The following is a 16,308-nucleotide window of genomic DNA, read 5'->3' on the forward strand; positions in this document are numbered from 1 at the left end:
AGGTGCGGGAAAAACAACGCGTTTCCAACCGGCAAATCACCCCAGTTGGAAGAGGAGGGACCAGAGCGATGCCCGGACGGCCCAGGAGGAAGCAGCAGCCTCCCACCCCGAGCGGCGCATCTTCACGGGATGCAGCGCCGGTGCAGCAGGAGCCTGGCACCAGGGACGGGAGAAGGCAGCCCAGGGAATCCGAGCGTATTTAAAATGCAAAGCCCCGAACCAGCGCAGTCTCACCCCAGCCGGGGACACGGCTCCCGCTCCGCCAGCGCGCTGAGCAGCCACCAAATACCGGATCTGTACCGCAGGGAGGTGACAAGGGGAAAGGATGGGGTGACGACAACGCAGGATACGGCCATCAAAGGAGAGGGGTGACCGGGGGACAGGCATACACTTGTCCTCTATATCCCATGCCATAGCGCTCATCCCAGTCACCAGGATGTGGAGCTGAGCAGCACGGCGACGTTTGGTCGTACCCCGACACATCAAGCGCGTGGTACCGGAGCTGCCGGGGCAGGACCACAGTCCCCCTCAGCTGCCCAAGCTCGCCCGTGGCCACAGCAGGATCACGGCTTCCAACGAGAAGAGATGAGTGTTCAAGCTTTAACACTTTATTCAAGCAGACAGCAGGTAACCCAGAAACAGAGTTTAACACCCCATACCAGTCAGACACCAGCACCGAGCGAGGCATCCCGGCAGTCACGTCGCGCTGCCCAGACTGGAGACAGGCTTTGTCTCTCTCTGCTGGCTGTAAAGCGCATGATGAGGTCTGACATCACGGTACATGCAAACACTACAGCGAGGGCTCCCGGACAGCGGCTCCTAAACGCCACCCGGAGAAGTGTCACTCGGGAACAGTAACACAGACAGGGCAGCACACAAGCCTGAGAGCGCGCAGGGTAGTTAAGGAAGAGCAGGGGGTTGCACAAACCTGGGCATCAGGCTTCTAGAGACGGATGAAAATCCAACCCTGCGGGTCGGCAAGCGCTGAGCTCAGTAACTAGGTTGGGGGCTTGTCCTACCCGCTCCTCACACAGACCCGGGTCTCCGCTCCAGCTGAACACTGCTCTGCCCCCTCAAGAGCTCAGAGCGCTCGCTCGGTTTAGGTTCAAACGCCAGATCAATCTGCAGAGCGCAGGGCTGGTGCCAGCTAGCTGCTTTTTGGGAACGGGCAGCGCAGTTTAGCGGGTGTCACAGGGCAGCAGCGTTCAGCTTCAGGGTCAGGGAGCAGAGGGGCACCGTAAGGAAGGTGCCACTGATATCCCCTCCCTCCATACAATACCCAGAAGGGAGGGCTGGAGTTTCCAGTGAGACCTGGGGAGCAAGCAGCTTCCCCAGCATCCCCCCGGTGCCAAAGCAGGCCAGCCTCTTAAGCAGTACTCACACCCAGAGCGGTGACCAGAGCCAGCCCCATTCACCCTTAATTCCCCAAGCCCTTGTCACCTACGTGAAGGAAGTTTACTAAATCACAGAGCACACAGTCTAACTAGCCTAGGTTCCACTAAACATCCAAGCACCAGTCCCCTGACTGGTGGCAGGAAGCCACTTCAAGACAGCACAGCTACTGGAAAGAGTTCAGCCTACGGAGAAGGCAGAGTCGAGGGAAGTACATAACAGACCGCAGTTTGTATCTGCATCACCACAGGAGAGTGGAAAAATAGGACTGCAGGAAATTGATCCATGTTAGATACTAACCATCTAGCTTTGCAGATGACATTGCATGATAAGCATAGAACAATTATGGGAAACACTGTCCCCGATAATTACGTACACCCATAGTGCAACATATGGAGGTCACTGCCTCCGATATAACACCGTGGTAGGCAAAAACTACCTTGTTCTTTACACATTATGGAAGACACTGCCCCCGATAATGTCAGTTAGGTTTCATGATACATAAGGTACTGGAAGTTTGCAGGAAGCTGCCGTTTTAAAAATCGGGCCAATGCCTGATCTGCGGTACGAGAAGCGCGTGTGTGTGGAACACAGCGTGCCCCTCCACCGGGGCCAGGAAGGAAGCCCCGGTGACCACACGGCATCCAGAAAAGAGGGGCGAAGAGGGAGTCCAAAGCCCACGGAGGGGCATGAACACCGCAGGAAAGCCAAATTTTTACTATTTTAGTTTCCATCCAGGTTTTCACCATTTCAAGGATCATTTTGGAGCGTAACCTGGAGACTTGCTACCAGGCTTACGCCTTCAGGTTTCTTCCAGAGGGGTGTTTTTGCCACAGAATGCTTAATTGCTAGTTTTCAAAACTTTTGAGGGGCCTGTTTAGATTATTCTAAATGCAAAGTTCCAGTATCATGTTTGATTGTAATAGCAGATGCTGCTTTATTCAAAAACGACAGTATAACTGTCATAATTATGGAAGGCACTGCTTCCGATAATTATCTTCTATAAAAAAACACACCATTTATAGTGAACGCTGTCACTGATAAATAAATAAGCAAATAAATATCTCAGTGCCAAACAAGAGCCATCCTGCAAAATGGCATCAGTCAAACAGGGTTTGGCCAACAAGGTTTCACGAAAGGCCCCAGAGCAGCAAGGTCTGAAGTGCCTGTCCAGAGCCATTTCTCAGCGCTGCAGGACTCGCTGAGGTGCCAGCTAACGATACGAGGGGGGCATCAGGTAATCTTTGGGTCATTTTCCCTGGATATCGAGACCTGCCTCGGCAGAAGCAAGCCTCCAAGACATCACTGGGACCCTGCTGTTGAGTAAGGCAGGACGAGCACTTCAGAGCTTGCTGGTAATCCAGCACTTGTGGACTATTACTACGTTGTTTTGTTTTTGAACTACAGGTTGGTCTCTGAAGCTCCCTGCCAGGGAAGGGATCCTCATTACAAGCATTAAGAGGAATCCATTCCCCATCTTATCACTAGGTTTAGGGGACCAACAATTAAAACCCTAAATAGATGAGGTACCTCCCCACTCAAGGTACCAGTTCAGGAGTCACCTGAGCTGTTAGTTCTCCGGTACGCTGGAGAGCAAAGCCCCACAAGCAGCTGTACGCAACTGGTTTGGACTGTGGTCAGATGGAAGCCTGGTCAGAGATTTCATGGTAGTCTTAGTACCTGCTTTCAAACTGCCTCCTGTGAATTTGTCAAGGTGAGATTTCAATTTTATGCTCAACTTTGGTCAAAAATGATTTGTTGCCAGAAAATCTACAGAAAAATAATGCCATGTTAGGGAGTGGGTTTCCCTAATCCTGTACCTTAGCCAGGTGTTTGCTGTGCCTAGAATTCGTTGTCTGTATCCCAGATATCACCCATTAAGGCATTGGCAGCCCCTTTAATGGTCCAGGTCGCCAGGGCCAGCTGCTCTTTCAGCACATTCACGTCCACACTGTCCCTCCTGGTTCTCAGCAGCTGCAGGTTCTCCAGCAGACTCTGCATGGTGTGGGAGCCTTTGCCGAAGAAGATGTGGCGAAAGGGAGCATCTTTTGGCGAGACGTACGGGGAGAGGAAGTCATACTCCACCTGGAGGTGCAAATTTAGGGTTACACTCTGCCCTTCCAAGTTTTTCTTTCTTATCTTTTCTTTTCTCCTTCATGAGCTCCCAAGCTCTGATCCCCACCTAGCCCTTTCCTGCAGCAGCTCTGCACCCTCTCCTGACAGCAAGCGCAGAAGTCAGCCACGTTGATGCTAAGCAAGCGGAAGATACCGGTCTGCACAGCACTCGTGGCTCCTAAGGAAGAGCCCCATCCCAGCCAGCACTCCCTTCGTGAAGAAAGGAAAACCAGTTGTAGATACCCACCTTCATAATCCTGTCATTCAGGGCTCTGCGGATGACCCTGTTTTCCCTGTCACTGTTTGTGATGTCTCTTCTCAGTGCATCTGTAGCTCGCTGGAAGTCACCACGGGCAAAAAACAGCCAGTTCAAGGTCAGACCCAGTGCCTGTGAGGGAGGAGCTGTTAGCAAACCTGATTTTCTTCTTTTGCTGCTCTCTTACTAAGAGAAAGCATTGGGTTTTTTTTTTTTTTTTTCCAGTTTAACCAAGTAGCAGAGTGAGTTCCTGGCAGGCTCAGGTCACTGAGCTCAATGACGTCTCTCCCCACCCACAGTTTCTTGTAGGCTTTCAGTAGAGGTGCAAATGAGATGCAAAGCTGCGCTGTGCTGTGAATAACCAGACCAGAAACCATCCACATCCATTTCCTCAAGAGCTCACCACAGCCAGATTAGCTAAATCTGTCTGCCATAGCTAGTCTGCCTGCACTGCTCTATAAAGGAACATCAATTCAGGTCACATCTTGCTACACTCTTGTCCCCATAGGAGGAAGATGTCCATCCTTTTGTACCCAGTGGCAGCACAGCCTTATTAGCATGTGGCCCCATAACAGTCTACAGAGATTCAGTGTGCTCAGAGCCTTTCTTACCTTCACCTCCCGAAAGTAGGGCAAAACCTTCTCCTGGAACACTAGCAATTCTTCACTGTATCTCTCAAAGTCCAGGAACAGCTCATGATCATGGGTCAGCCTGACAGCAATCTGTCCAGCAACTTCTGCAGCAGCACGCATAAGAGCGTACAACTTGTCAGTGTTCTTCAGCTTCTCCACAGTGTCCTGAGCAGTGCCCAGGAAGGGATATTCCTCATCTTTCTGCAAGAAAGAAGGCACTGTAGTTAGGTGAGAGTGCTTCTCCAGTTAGGATTTTTCATCTTTCATCACATCCCACCTCCTTATGCTGCTACATAACAAGACTCAAATGGCAAAACTTCAAAGCACAGTAGGAGGGAATGGAGCTCCTGCATCACGTCCCTCAGTTTCCAGTAATCAGAATGATCTGCTAGATTGTTTGGCAGCACCCTCTGACCATTCTTGTCAGGAAACTCCAGGGTTTTTGTGGAACAAGTCTGACACTAACAAAATCCGAGCATTCATGAGCAGAGGAAGCTGCTATCGAAGAGGCTCCCAGCTGCACACCTACATCAACAGAACAGGCAGCTTGGCTGATGCCGTTTTTTGCCAGCCCCAGGCTGCAGCAGCAGACCTGAACAGCCTGAGTTAGCACTTGCTCTCGTCAAGGGTACTGCTTTCCCCAGTGCGCTTTGCTTGCTGACCAGCAGGCTGTAGTACAGTCTTCCAACGAAGCACCAACAGCTTGACATCTTTCAGTGCTTTTAGCTTCTGAATCATTGACACCTGAACCTCTAGAAGAGCAAGTGTCCCCCTCTCCCAACAAAAAACAAGCTTTCAAACTCTGGAACAGAGACTGTAGGCCAATCATGCCGCAGAAGCACCCTTCACAGCAAGTTCTGCCACAGCCACCAGTTGCAGAGGCTGCATCTCCTCCCCCAGAGGCTCCTGCATGGACAATGAGCTTGGGACAGCACTCTGTGCTTTGCCATTCTGGAGAGCAGACATCCTTACAGCACCTTCCGTGGAATGAGTACACCAGGCAGGCAATACTTACGTTGCAGAAACCAAAGGAAACCACCGGGATTCCCGAGTAGGCCAGGAAAGGGAACGCTGCATTATCCAGACCAAGGGGAACACTGCAAAAAACCCAAGTATTGAGTAGTTACCAGCTGGTTTGGACATCCCAGGAGAAAAACTACAAGCCCTAGAGTGGAAGCTCTGAGCCAACTGGACTATGCTGCCTAGACAAGAATAGTTTTGGCAAGGAGTACCAGCCAAGTGCCGAGGGCTGCTCGTCCATTCCCGGCCACTGGTCTTTGTACAAGGCTGTTCTTGCCCTACAAAAGGTGTCTGGGTTGCACCTGAGCCAGCACCAAGTACAGCTACTGGTGTACTGCTCACACCTGCCCAATCCCATTGCAGCAGGTAGAGCTTGCCCCAGGCAGCAGAATGACACTCCAGCACAAAGAGCAGAGGCCATTTACTTAGTTCCTTCATGGAAATTTGCTTTCCTAAACCGCAGGATGACAATACTTACACTGTTTTTACCCAGTCAGAGCCAAGTCTGTCATACAGGGTTCCTGAATCCTTTGTTGGATCCTTTACCTGCACAGAGATGACAATCACTACGCTTGTTATGACCGCTGCTTGGGCTTCCAGGGCCATCCTGGAGCTCGCATCGCTGTACGGATGCCAGAGTCAGGTGTGCTCCCCTGACCTTTTTCCACAGGCACGATTCATGTGCAACAGGCATTCACCTCCCACCGAGCTATGGCATTTGCTGAGTTTAGATTCTGCGTGCACGAACCGCAGTTCCCAGAACTCAGCTGACTACAGACAGGGCCCTCCAGAGTGTCTCAGCCCTTTCTCCTAAATGGGTCTTTCTCCTAGGAAGGTGCCAGCTGGGGAAAGCGACCCAGCACAGCCCTGACTACTTTCAGTTCCTCCTTAAAACCAGTCACCTTGATTAGCCCCAGACCCTTTGACTCACCCCCTTCAGAGTTCTCTCCAGCAAGGTGTACAGCAATGGGCTAGCCGATATCTTCATGTGGTTGAAGCCTGCAAAAAAGAAAGGGTGTTTGACATGCTGGCACAATTAACCACTATGGCTAGAGCTGATCAGTCCTGCGACTGAGCAACAACTGATCTAGAGCTGGCAGCCAAAGGATTTTTCAACAGACACGGGACAGACTACTAGAACCTTGTAGAGGTGTCTCCTCCCGCCTCAGGCTGCAGCAACCTCCCAGCTGCAGTGGCAACAGGAGAATAAATGGAGTCATGCTAGTTTTCAGCCAAACACCCAGCATTGACCTCTGGCACAGCCCCCATTCCTGCAGGTTAAGGGATGTCTATCAAGCTATTCTGGTTTCTCTTCAGTTTCAAGAAACTTAAGAGTAGCAGGTTACCTAGGACCGCAGTATCCAAGTTAATGTATGTGAAGGCTTTGGCATGCAGCGTTGCAGAGTACCCCTAGAACAAAACAAGGATTTTAAGATGAGCAGTAACAGTACACCAGGATGTTTAACCCACAGGAAAAGGAAATCACAACTGCACAGTCTTCATGCAGAAGCCGATAGAAGAAACCGTACCTCCAGCCATTCAGTAGCACCCACAGCTCCGTACTCTCCCGCACTCCAGCTAGCAAAGATGATGCTGCGCCTTGGTTTGTAGCCATCTGCAAAGAGAGAGACTGAGATGTCTGCCCTTCCCCCCTGGAGATAACGATTAGCACTGAAGGCCTGGGTTGATGAATCGCCAGCTCCTCAGACAGAGCTGGAGCATTCTGGCTGCTGCAGACAAATGTGCAAACTAGTGGCTGCATGGACACTGTAGCCTGTTCCCCCATGCTGCAGAGCTGGATAGGAAAACCATGCTGTCTGCATTTCTCCCCTTTCTCGTTTAGCTGCCTGAGCCCAGAATTAACCCTGGAAACACAAACACTCACCCTACGTGCCACCATGCAGCCCCCACAACTCCACCTGGTCAGCTACTGCAGTGTTTCCACCTTCAGGCCTGGCTGTCCAAGACAGCTCAAGTTTGAGGTTTGTGTTGTGTGTTATCCAAGGACATTCTTGGATTCAAGCCATACCAGATACAAGTAGGCAGTCACTTGGAAGCAAGTGCTCACTGCAGACAAGTAATAGCTTCTCAGGAAGCTTTATCAGACTCCCTACACCTTCCCAAAGGGTTATTTTGCAACTGGGCTCTCCAACGTTAACACACACAGAGCTAAACCTGCACCACCTCCCACCCCCGTGCTTTTGTACACAAATATTTACCATTTTTCACCATGGCTGAGATCACATTGGCAAGTTCCAACAACAGGGCAGTTCCAACACCAGCCTTGGCAGCTCCTGGGCCCCAGGAGTCTCTCTGAGCTCCAATCACAACATACCGATCTGTACAGGAGACAAAGATCTGAGCGACAAGCTTCAGGTTGCAAACACCATTTATCAGAAAAGCAGCTTTGAGCTTCTAGAACTAGAAACAGAGTATGGAGTCTGACCCCTGAATCTGGCACGCTGCTTGCTTTCATTGAGCCTTTCCCTGGCAGCACAGTTCAGCTTTTTCCTTGACCCTGGGGGATGGGTCTCAGTTCTGCTGAGGAAGTGGCTGTCATGTTCTGACAGTCACAGAAGGGGAAGGCTACCCCTCAAGACTGAGCCACAAGGCAGCTGTTACCTGGTTCTTCAAATCCCTTGATAGCACCAAAGATGTTCAGAATCTTCCTTTCCACCATAGCGTTGTTCACATTCAGTTTCACTGTCATCTTGCTTGTGCTGCGCAGCATCACCTTACATCCCAGGACCCCACCTTTCCACTCTGGAAGGCATTCCTCTCCATCCATTTTGCTGTGGGAAAAGAGAGCACCTTTGAACTCATTATCTAGCTCTCACCCCATTTAGCTACCCTGTGAAAAAAGCAAGCCTGCAGGTGTAGCTTTGTTCAGGGCTGCTTGGGGAGCAGCCTGCAGTCCTGTCCCACTGATTACCCAGGGAGAGGTGGGATGCAGGGGCCGAGAGGAATCCAACAGATTAAGACCAGTCTTTAAGATGCAAGACAGACACAAGTGACATTTCTCCAGCCAGTTTAAGTGTTCCCTGCGGTAACAGCAGAGAGCAGCAGAGCGCTCCCCAGGCTCACAACACCTCAACACCACCCTCACCCCTGCAAGAGGGCCATGGCAGCCTCGCCTGCAAGCCAGGAGAAAGAGTTACCCGAACAGCCTGCCTACTGCTTGGCTAGAGACAGTCTGAACAGCAATGCGAGGGAGTCCGGAAGATTCCACCGGTGGGAACTGGGTGTGGTTGAAGGAAGGGAAGCCTGGTGTGAAAGGGTCTCCAGTTCCAAGGTGAGCCTGCAAAAAGCAAGAGGAATCCTCAATTCTCAGAGGAGACCAACAGTTTCCACCTACACAAGGGCACAAAGCACTGCTGAGCCAGAGGCCTGAGAGGCCTGCTGCAGCCTGCAAGCCGCAGCTGGAAGGGCTCACAGAGCAGCAAACGGGGCAGCTGTTTGCATACTCACATGTCCAAAGGGGACAAGTGTATCCGTGCCCCTGTAATCATCAGGGTCCAGGTACATCAGGGCACCAACTGCTCCTGCCTCTTGGGCATTTGCAACCTAAAGCAAAGAGTAATGTTAACTGCACGTCCACACTGCAAGCAAGGGGAGTTGAGTACATGGAGTCACGGTGTGAAGGGTTGTGCTCCTCAGTGCCCAACTCCACAACAGATTTTAACAGCTACCTGACCCTGACAGTGATGGATATGCAAGGAAGCTGAAGACTAGCAGCTCAGCCCTACTCCAGACAGTGTGTCTAACACCCTTCTGAGCTTTAGGGCACTCCACAATTAGTGCCTCGCCCTATGATTTCTTCAGCTTAGACTTGCTCAGAGCAGATTAGAAGATGTTATTTAATTTTAATTGTGCTCCATCTGTTGTCCCAAGACAAGGTTAGTCTCAAAAAAGAGAGTGGCCTAATCAGGTCCCTGTTTAAATATACCTACAACCCAGCTGCCTCCAATATCCATAGGTACAAACACTCTTGCAAGGCCAGACACCAGTAGAACCAGTGAGCACCCCTTGCGGAAGCATTTTTCAGCTCTGCCTGTATCTGTGATACACAGAGACAGGCAGAGTCTGATTGGAAAGAGTCCTGTGCCCCAGCCTCCCCAGGAGCATCCTCCTGAGGGGCAGCTCCGTGTCAGACCTACAACAGGGTTGCGTACAGGAAGACGTGGATTCTTTAGGCTGCCTGGCTGTGCGGTTCTATTTGTTACTGAGGGAACGTTACAGCAACACACAAGGCAGCTGACTGCCCACGCAATGCCAGCACCTTTGCTTGGTCGGACTGAACAGTCAGCAAGGGCCCAAGCGAGAGATCACAGCCAAGCTTCCAAGGTATCTGGCTGCAGCAGCAAGACGTGCTCCGGAGGCAAAACTGTTCTGCTTCTAGCGGCCCTGTTGCTGCACCTAGCAATACCAGCCAGCTCTGCACCCTGTAGCCCCCAGGCCACCTCCCTCTACCTCTCAGCTCTATCACTCCAGATGCTTGGCTGTCCCAGTAAGACTGCCAGAAGCCAAGAAAAATGCTACCATGAACGGTAACCAGCTTGGCTAAGTCATGGTGTCAGGACCTGCACTTGGAGGGTTAGTGGAAACAAGCAAGACGAGACCTGCAGGGACAAGCCCACATACAACAGTTCTAGAGACCTGAACAGAGACACAGAGGTGTGTCTTCAAGAGGAGGAAGCATAGCTTCCTGCTGCCAAGTCTGGCCAAACGCCGGGGCACAAACTGCTTACCTTCTCAGCAAGGGTTATTTTTCCAGCTCTGAAGATGATTATAGTTTCATTCAGTGAAACATCCAACTTCTGTAGCTTCTCAAAATCAGCTTTCAGGCCATAGTTCACATAGACAGGTTTGCCCTGAAGCAGAAACACTGGTTATAAACACAGCAGCCCCATGTCAGGAAGGTACTTGAAAACCTACAGAGTCACAGTGCAGTGATTCCCATTAACAGTACGGAGTTCAAGCTCGTGATCACACACACAATGTGCCTGCTGGAGCAGCACTTCTGTCAAGGTTACTGTCTGGATCCCAGCAGGGAAGTTTACAGTTCCTTCTGCACTTCACCCCACGCTCCCCACCTCAGCTGTCTAACCACGGAGGGCTTTATACACTGCATATTTTGAAGGGACATATTTTGGACCCTGCCACCTGGTAACATGCAAACACATTTCCAAGATTTTCTGGAAGTCACTTACAACAACTGAGCCAGTCTTGCTGTATGCCACATACGCATCGGGACTCTCCAGCTCCAATTCTTTACCATCTTCCAGGATAGACACATTGTTTCTGATACTATTAAATGTTAAGAGACAGCATTATGTTTTATCATAAATAAAAATCCACATTTAACTAGCTCTTGTATTTCAGTCCGCACCCTGAAATTCTGATTGAGTCAATGCAGAGCCTGAAACAGGGAGACTCATCTCAGTACTTCCATGCAGGAATCTCGGGTTGTGCAGAGACATTAACAAATTAATTTTTAAAGACAAGCAGCAGAAAGAATCTGTGCTTCTAAGTCTTAGTCCCCTCCTAAGAGGGAGCTAAGCAAATCAGTTCCCTCCCTTCCCCCCCCCACCCCCTGATGTGAAGAGGCAGGTAAGACAAGAGGGCATGAGCTGTCAGGCAACAAAGTGCCTGTTGATACCCTCCTGAGCTATGGTAGGCACCACTGCCAGGTCTACAACATCTGTCTGCGTGACAAAACAGTTTTAGACACAAGGAATCTGCCCTTCAGCTGAGTTTTTACTCAGGTTTGTTTTTTCTTCACTTCCTAAGCATACTTTGAGGAAACTGCTGTCCTAGGAAACATCTGGAGGCTGCTACCAGATCCTCTGGGATTTAGAAAGCCTGAGAGTAGATAGGAGCAGCTACTGCTCGGCTAGATTGAGGCCTTCTTTGGAAAGAGGGGTGATCAGCGCTGCTTTCAGCAGAAATCACACGTTTGCTCAAGACTACAGATACTGATGCTGCAAGAAAGAAATGCGCATCCCTTCATTAACATACCTGCCTTTGACCTGCAGCTTAATGTAGTGCTCATCGTTCCAAACTTTATCCAAGGAGAAGCTGGAAAACTGTTCATGAATGTACCTGGCAGTATCCTCATCTTCACTCTGCCCAGCTTCAAAAGAGTTACTACTTGCTCTCCGCCTGTAGGTAACAAATGTATAGCTTAGGCTACAGCACAAGGTTGCACCGTGGTGCTCCAGCCTGCAAACACAAGTTGGATGGGCCATTTAAGCCCATGGTTAACCACATGCCACCCCACAATATCCTTAAGGCCCTTGCTCTCCAGAGGAGCTCAAGTTCTGCTCACAGGCTGTGCCTCTCTCAAAGGTGTAGCTAAGCTTTCTGGAACTGTTACCTCAAGTTGACCTCAAGACGTTCGGTTGACAGCTTATTTGACAACAGGGCTCTGAGTTCGGGCCAGTATAAGACAGGCGTTCCAGGAACTTCTTCCTCAGTTTGATCATCATCCGTTAAGTAAGAAGCAGTAGGAGTCATCTCACACTTGCCACTTCCATCCAGACACCTGCTAGCCTTCTGCATTCGACCACGATAACTCAAGTAGCCGATCAGAAACCCTATGGACAGAACAGGTATTTCTTTGTGCTGCAGAAAGCTGACTGAACCAGCCCCACACCACACAGCCGCATTCAAAGCAGCTTCAGCGTTAAGATGTATCCCTGCTCTCACACCATTTTTGAGAAGCTGGCATACGTAAGGACAGGCAGGAATATGCAGCCTGACATTTTGCCTGAGCTGGCACGTTTTAAGGTACACTAAATCTAATCTTGTGCTTGGCAGAGTCCTTCTAGCACTACTTGGTAAGGCGAATGTTTACTTTAGGTCAGTGGCAGCATTAAAACCCTTGAGAGACGAGCACCAGAGGCTTTAGAGATGTGGGTCAATGTATTAGTAGAGAAAGGTGAAGTTAATAGAGGGAAAACCAGTATGTTTGCCACATGGACCAGTTTGCCCTTCAGCCAAGTCACAGTTCCACTGTCAAACTTCACACTACTTTGTGCCAATTCTGTATTGTAACTCCAAGCTAGACATAATTAGAGACAAGAGGCTGCAGCCTGGATCCAGGTTCTTTAATTATCTCCTGAAACAATACCAATTGAGATGTTCACAGCCTCAGATATGCTCAATACCAGAGCCTCCCACCCTTCCTTACCAATCAAAAGCAGGAGGACAGCTGCAATGACCAGGAAGCAGAGGTTCTTGATGCTCCTTCGTGGAGGATGCATGCTGGTGTGTAGGTGCTCTGGTCTCCCAATTTCCCCTCCTTCCTCATCATCAGCAGACAGCTTCATCTCCACATGGCTGTTGTCTCCGTCCGTTTGCCGGGCAATACTGAAGCGCGTGTACGACATGGGCTCACCACCAAACTGTGTTGAAAGACAGTCATGTGATGGAAGATTTTGCTACACCAGCCTACAGTCCTTGCATCCAGCTGCACCTATGCTCCAAATCAAGTACAGCTTGTTCACCTGAAACCGCTCCAGCCCTGCCCCAGCATTTGGCTGCCAGTAAGTCAGGCCGGCTGCTTTGAACAGACTCAGACCCACTCAGGGTCTCCAGAGTTTTAGTATGTTTGCCCTGCACAAGTTCAGAGTCACTCTGGTCAGAGCCTAACCTGGAGTCTGTTACAGATATGTGGGGCCCCTCGCTACAGGAAGGACATTGGGGTGCTCAGGTGTACCCAGGGAAGAGCAACAAAGCTGGTGGGGGGCCTGGAAGGCAGGATTAGTGAGGAGCAGCTGAGGGAACTGGGGTTGTTTAGTCTGGAAGGAGGGAGGTTCAGAGGAGACTTTATCACTCTCTACAGCTACCTGGAAGGAGGTTGTAGCAAGGTGGGTGAGTCTTTTCCTGGATAGCAAATGCTGGGACAAGAGAAAACAGCCTCAAGTTGCACCAGGGGAGGTTTAGATTGGGTACTGGGAAGAGTTTCTTCACCAAAAGGGTTATCAGGCACTGGAACGAGCTGCCTAGGGATGTGGTTGAGTCACCATCCCTGGAGGTATTTAAAAGACATGTAGGCATGGCACTTATGGACACGGTTTAGTAGTTGACTGGGCAGGTTGGACTTGATCTTAACGGTCTTTTCCAACCTATGTGAGTCTGTGACACAGCCAATAGCATTGGCATTTCCCACGTGACCCCTCGGCAAAGGCTGATTGAAACAGAAACTCCTAGTCTTAGTCATGAGTGCGCTGATCTGACTGAACATGTGCAACTTGCACAGAAGGAAACTTTGATCAGTACAGAGGAAAGGGAAGACAGCCCCTCCATGGCTGTGCCTTTGAGCCACATCCACTTTGACGCAAATACTCTCATCCAGTATCTAGATTATCTTGTATTAAAATGCCCCAGGCTACTCTTAAATTCCACTATTGATGAGTATTATAGAGCAGCAAGGCTGAAGAGAAAGGACCCATGGGAATCCTGCTACCTCAGCTAACATGAAAGCTGAGGATTCGCCTCCTGCATCCACCAGCAACTGGAACCATTTGACAGGAGTTTACCCGTGCCCAGGCAGAGCAGCTTCCAGTCCAGAACCCCCTTTTCTAAACAGCTGCAACACACAGTCCAGCCACTCACAGAACAGCAGCCCACGCACACGGCAGCCGCTCAGATTAACAGACAGTTAAACTCAATCCCAGGCATAGCCAGGCACTGAGCAGAACCACTCAGCTTCCATTAGAGCCGCTGAACTTGCCTGCGGCCACAGTTGTACTGGGAACAGGCAGGAGACTGGCTAAAAGACCAAAGGAATAGTTTTGGGAGCAAAAGTCCTGCAGCCCCCCTCCACTGTATTGGAGAAGCGGCTGGTGGCAAGTGCCCAAACCCTTTTACAACCTCAGTACCTCATCCTGGCACATTCTCAAACTGCAAGTCAACAGCTGGAGGTGAAGAGACCAGACGTCAGCTGGGTTGGTCAAAACTAAACCAATGTCATTTCAGACCTGCAGTTCCATTCTGGCTCACGCTACCCGCAATGAAGCGGCTTGCTGCTCACATTTCAGAAAGGGCATCACCACAGTCTATTCTGGAAGTGTCCCTGCTCAGCTGCCTGATAGCTTGGCTTCCCTCACACTTGGCAGAGGACATGCCTCGACCCCACATAGCCTCCATGCTTGTTTCAAGACTAAACCATCACATTTGCAGTCCTAGTCTAGGGTCATTTCACAGTCCAAGCTCTCTAGGACCAGCTAACTTGGCTGAGCAAGCTCAGAGCTACCTCCTCCTGTACATTTATTTCAAAGCACAAGTCACATTCAAAGGCTGGACTTGTGGTTCAATTCCCACCCCCAAAGTAACATAATAGAACACATGTTGATTGTCCCGATATGCATTTAATCAGCTTCCTCAACAGCACTTCCTCCTGGAACATTGTTCAAGGCTCACCCCTCCTCCTTATCAGCTTCCTGAGAGACCCAAGACATCTAGCAGTTAATGATAACCCCGCCAGCACTGAGCTGCTTAAGCCACCTCCTTATCATGGCCAGCTAGCTACAGTGAGGTTTGGCTCACGACCCACACAGCAGCACCCAACAGTGCTTTGGATTTGTTATCTCAGACACGAACATGGACGTTACTGAACCTTTCTTCCGCAGTACTGTCAGCCCACCAAGACACAAGCGGCACAGGGGGGGACAGTGTCTTACCAAGTTAGAGATTGCTGCTCTGGCATGGTCCATTGCCCTCTGGAGGAGTGCCCACCAACTTCACCAAAGCCCTAGAAGTTCAGAACACAAGTCAAGTCAGGTTGTTCACTTTCCACTACAGAAGATGTCCAAGATCAGTCAGCGCCACCAGCACCACACTTGTCTATGGATTTTACATGCGTGCTTCTACGTAAGTCACAACGTTGGTGAAACTACACCAACTTTGAATGCAACCCAGAAGTTCACATTCTCTCACCACAGTTGTGACGAGCAAACTGACTCTACTGAAATTGGGGTGGGGGGAAGCAGTGTGTGTGTGTTAAATGAGGAATACAGTCTCAAATAGCTAATTGCAGCCAAGAGCCTTATTAATGGTGAGGCCACCTGCACTCAGGGAGTGCTGGCAACAGCCGCCTGCTCAACTCTGACAACAGACACCACATATCTGAGGTTCCTGGGCTCTGCCTCAATGAGCGGATGGAATCAAGAGTCTGACTGGTAGCCAGAAGTGTCACAATGCCATAAGGCAGAGCAGAACAAACTCCTACCCTGTCTAAACACTTCCAGTTGCAAGGTCCCTTCTAGAAGACTATATTCTTTATCACTTTATGAAGGCAATTTTAATTTTGAACAGTCTTCCCATAGCAACTCTCCAAAAGCATTTCAGTAGCTTTCACAGTTTCAATGTCTGTAAACAGCAAACTTAGCCGAAAGGTAAATGGTAACTGACTGGCTTCAGCATTTCTTCCTGCAAAGATGCTTGAAAAAGGTTTGCGAGTTAGTGACTAGACAGTTAGGGCTGGGACAGATGTTTACATTGGGAGCGTGCAACTTGAGTGCACCCTCAAGCAGAGCTGAGAAATGGCTTTGGGCTGGTCTTCAGGTGCACGTGGATTAGCTTCACACCTGGGAGCTCTGCAGTACAAGCAGGTCCCATTCAGAGATCAAAAGTTAATAGTGGCCATCCGCCCACCTCACCTTTTGTTTAGGGCAATAGCACATGGAGAGGAATCCCTGGCAGCTTTGAGAAGCCTTTTCCAAGGGACAAGCCGAGGCCCCGGCTCCCACCTGGGAAGCAGGGGACAACAGGGAGCGTAGGGAGCGTCTCCTAAAAGCAACTAAGGCAGGCGAAGGGCCGGGCAAGCACAAAGGGCCCGCGGGCATGGCAGCTGGCAGGGATGCTCCCCGGGATGCTCCCCACCCCGAA

The 16,308-nt window shown here is 50.3% G+C and overlaps 1 protein-coding gene across 1 annotated transcript; it reads right to left on the reverse strand.

Annotated features, from left to right (window-relative positions):
• Positions 1–3,134: 3,134 nt before the first annotated feature.
• Positions 3,135–15,134, reverse strand: TFRC (transferrin receptor). The gene is made up of 18 exons (XM_010153547.1): positions 15,102–15,134; positions 12,608–12,821; positions 11,792–12,011; positions 11,434–11,577; positions 10,626–10,722; positions 10,164–10,286; positions 8,884–8,979; positions 8,574–8,713; positions 8,038–8,207; positions 7,635–7,754; positions 6,945–7,030; positions 6,762–6,825; positions 6,347–6,414; positions 5,894–5,961; positions 5,411–5,492; positions 4,375–4,596; positions 3,755–3,895; positions 3,135–3,477 (listed from the first exon to the last, which is right to left on the reverse strand). The coding sequence occupies exons 1-18, from the start codon at positions 15,132–15,134 to the stop codon at positions 3,235–3,237; spliced, it is 2,331 nt and encodes a 776-aa protein (XP_010151849.1). The 3' UTR covers positions 3,135–3,234.
• Positions 15,135–16,308: the final 1,174 nt, after the last annotated feature.

This window comes from Eurypyga helias, unplaced genomic scaffold, assembly GCF_000690775.1.
Source record: "Eurypyga helias isolate BGI_N326 unplaced genomic scaffold, ASM69077v1 scaffold14376, whole genome shotgun sequence".
Taxonomy (NCBI): domain Eukaryota; kingdom Metazoa; phylum Chordata; class Aves; order Eurypygiformes; family Eurypygidae; genus Eurypyga; species Eurypyga helias.

What these genes read in the sequence shown, in the direction of transcription:
- TFRC (XM_010153547.1), bottom strand. Translation starts at nt 15,134, where the DNA reads ATGGACCATGCCAGAGCAGCAATCTCTAACTTG. An exon ending in CTTGGATACTGCGGTCCTAG is followed by an intron (nt 6,415 to 6,761) that starts GTAACCTGCTAC and finishes TCTTTTTTGCAG; the next exon opens with GCTTCAACCACATGAAGATA. An exon ending in TGGAGAGAACTCTGAAGGGG is followed by an intron (nt 5,962 to 6,346) that starts GTGAGTCAAAGG and finishes ATCTCTGTGCAG; the next exon opens with GTAAAGGATCCAACAAAGGA.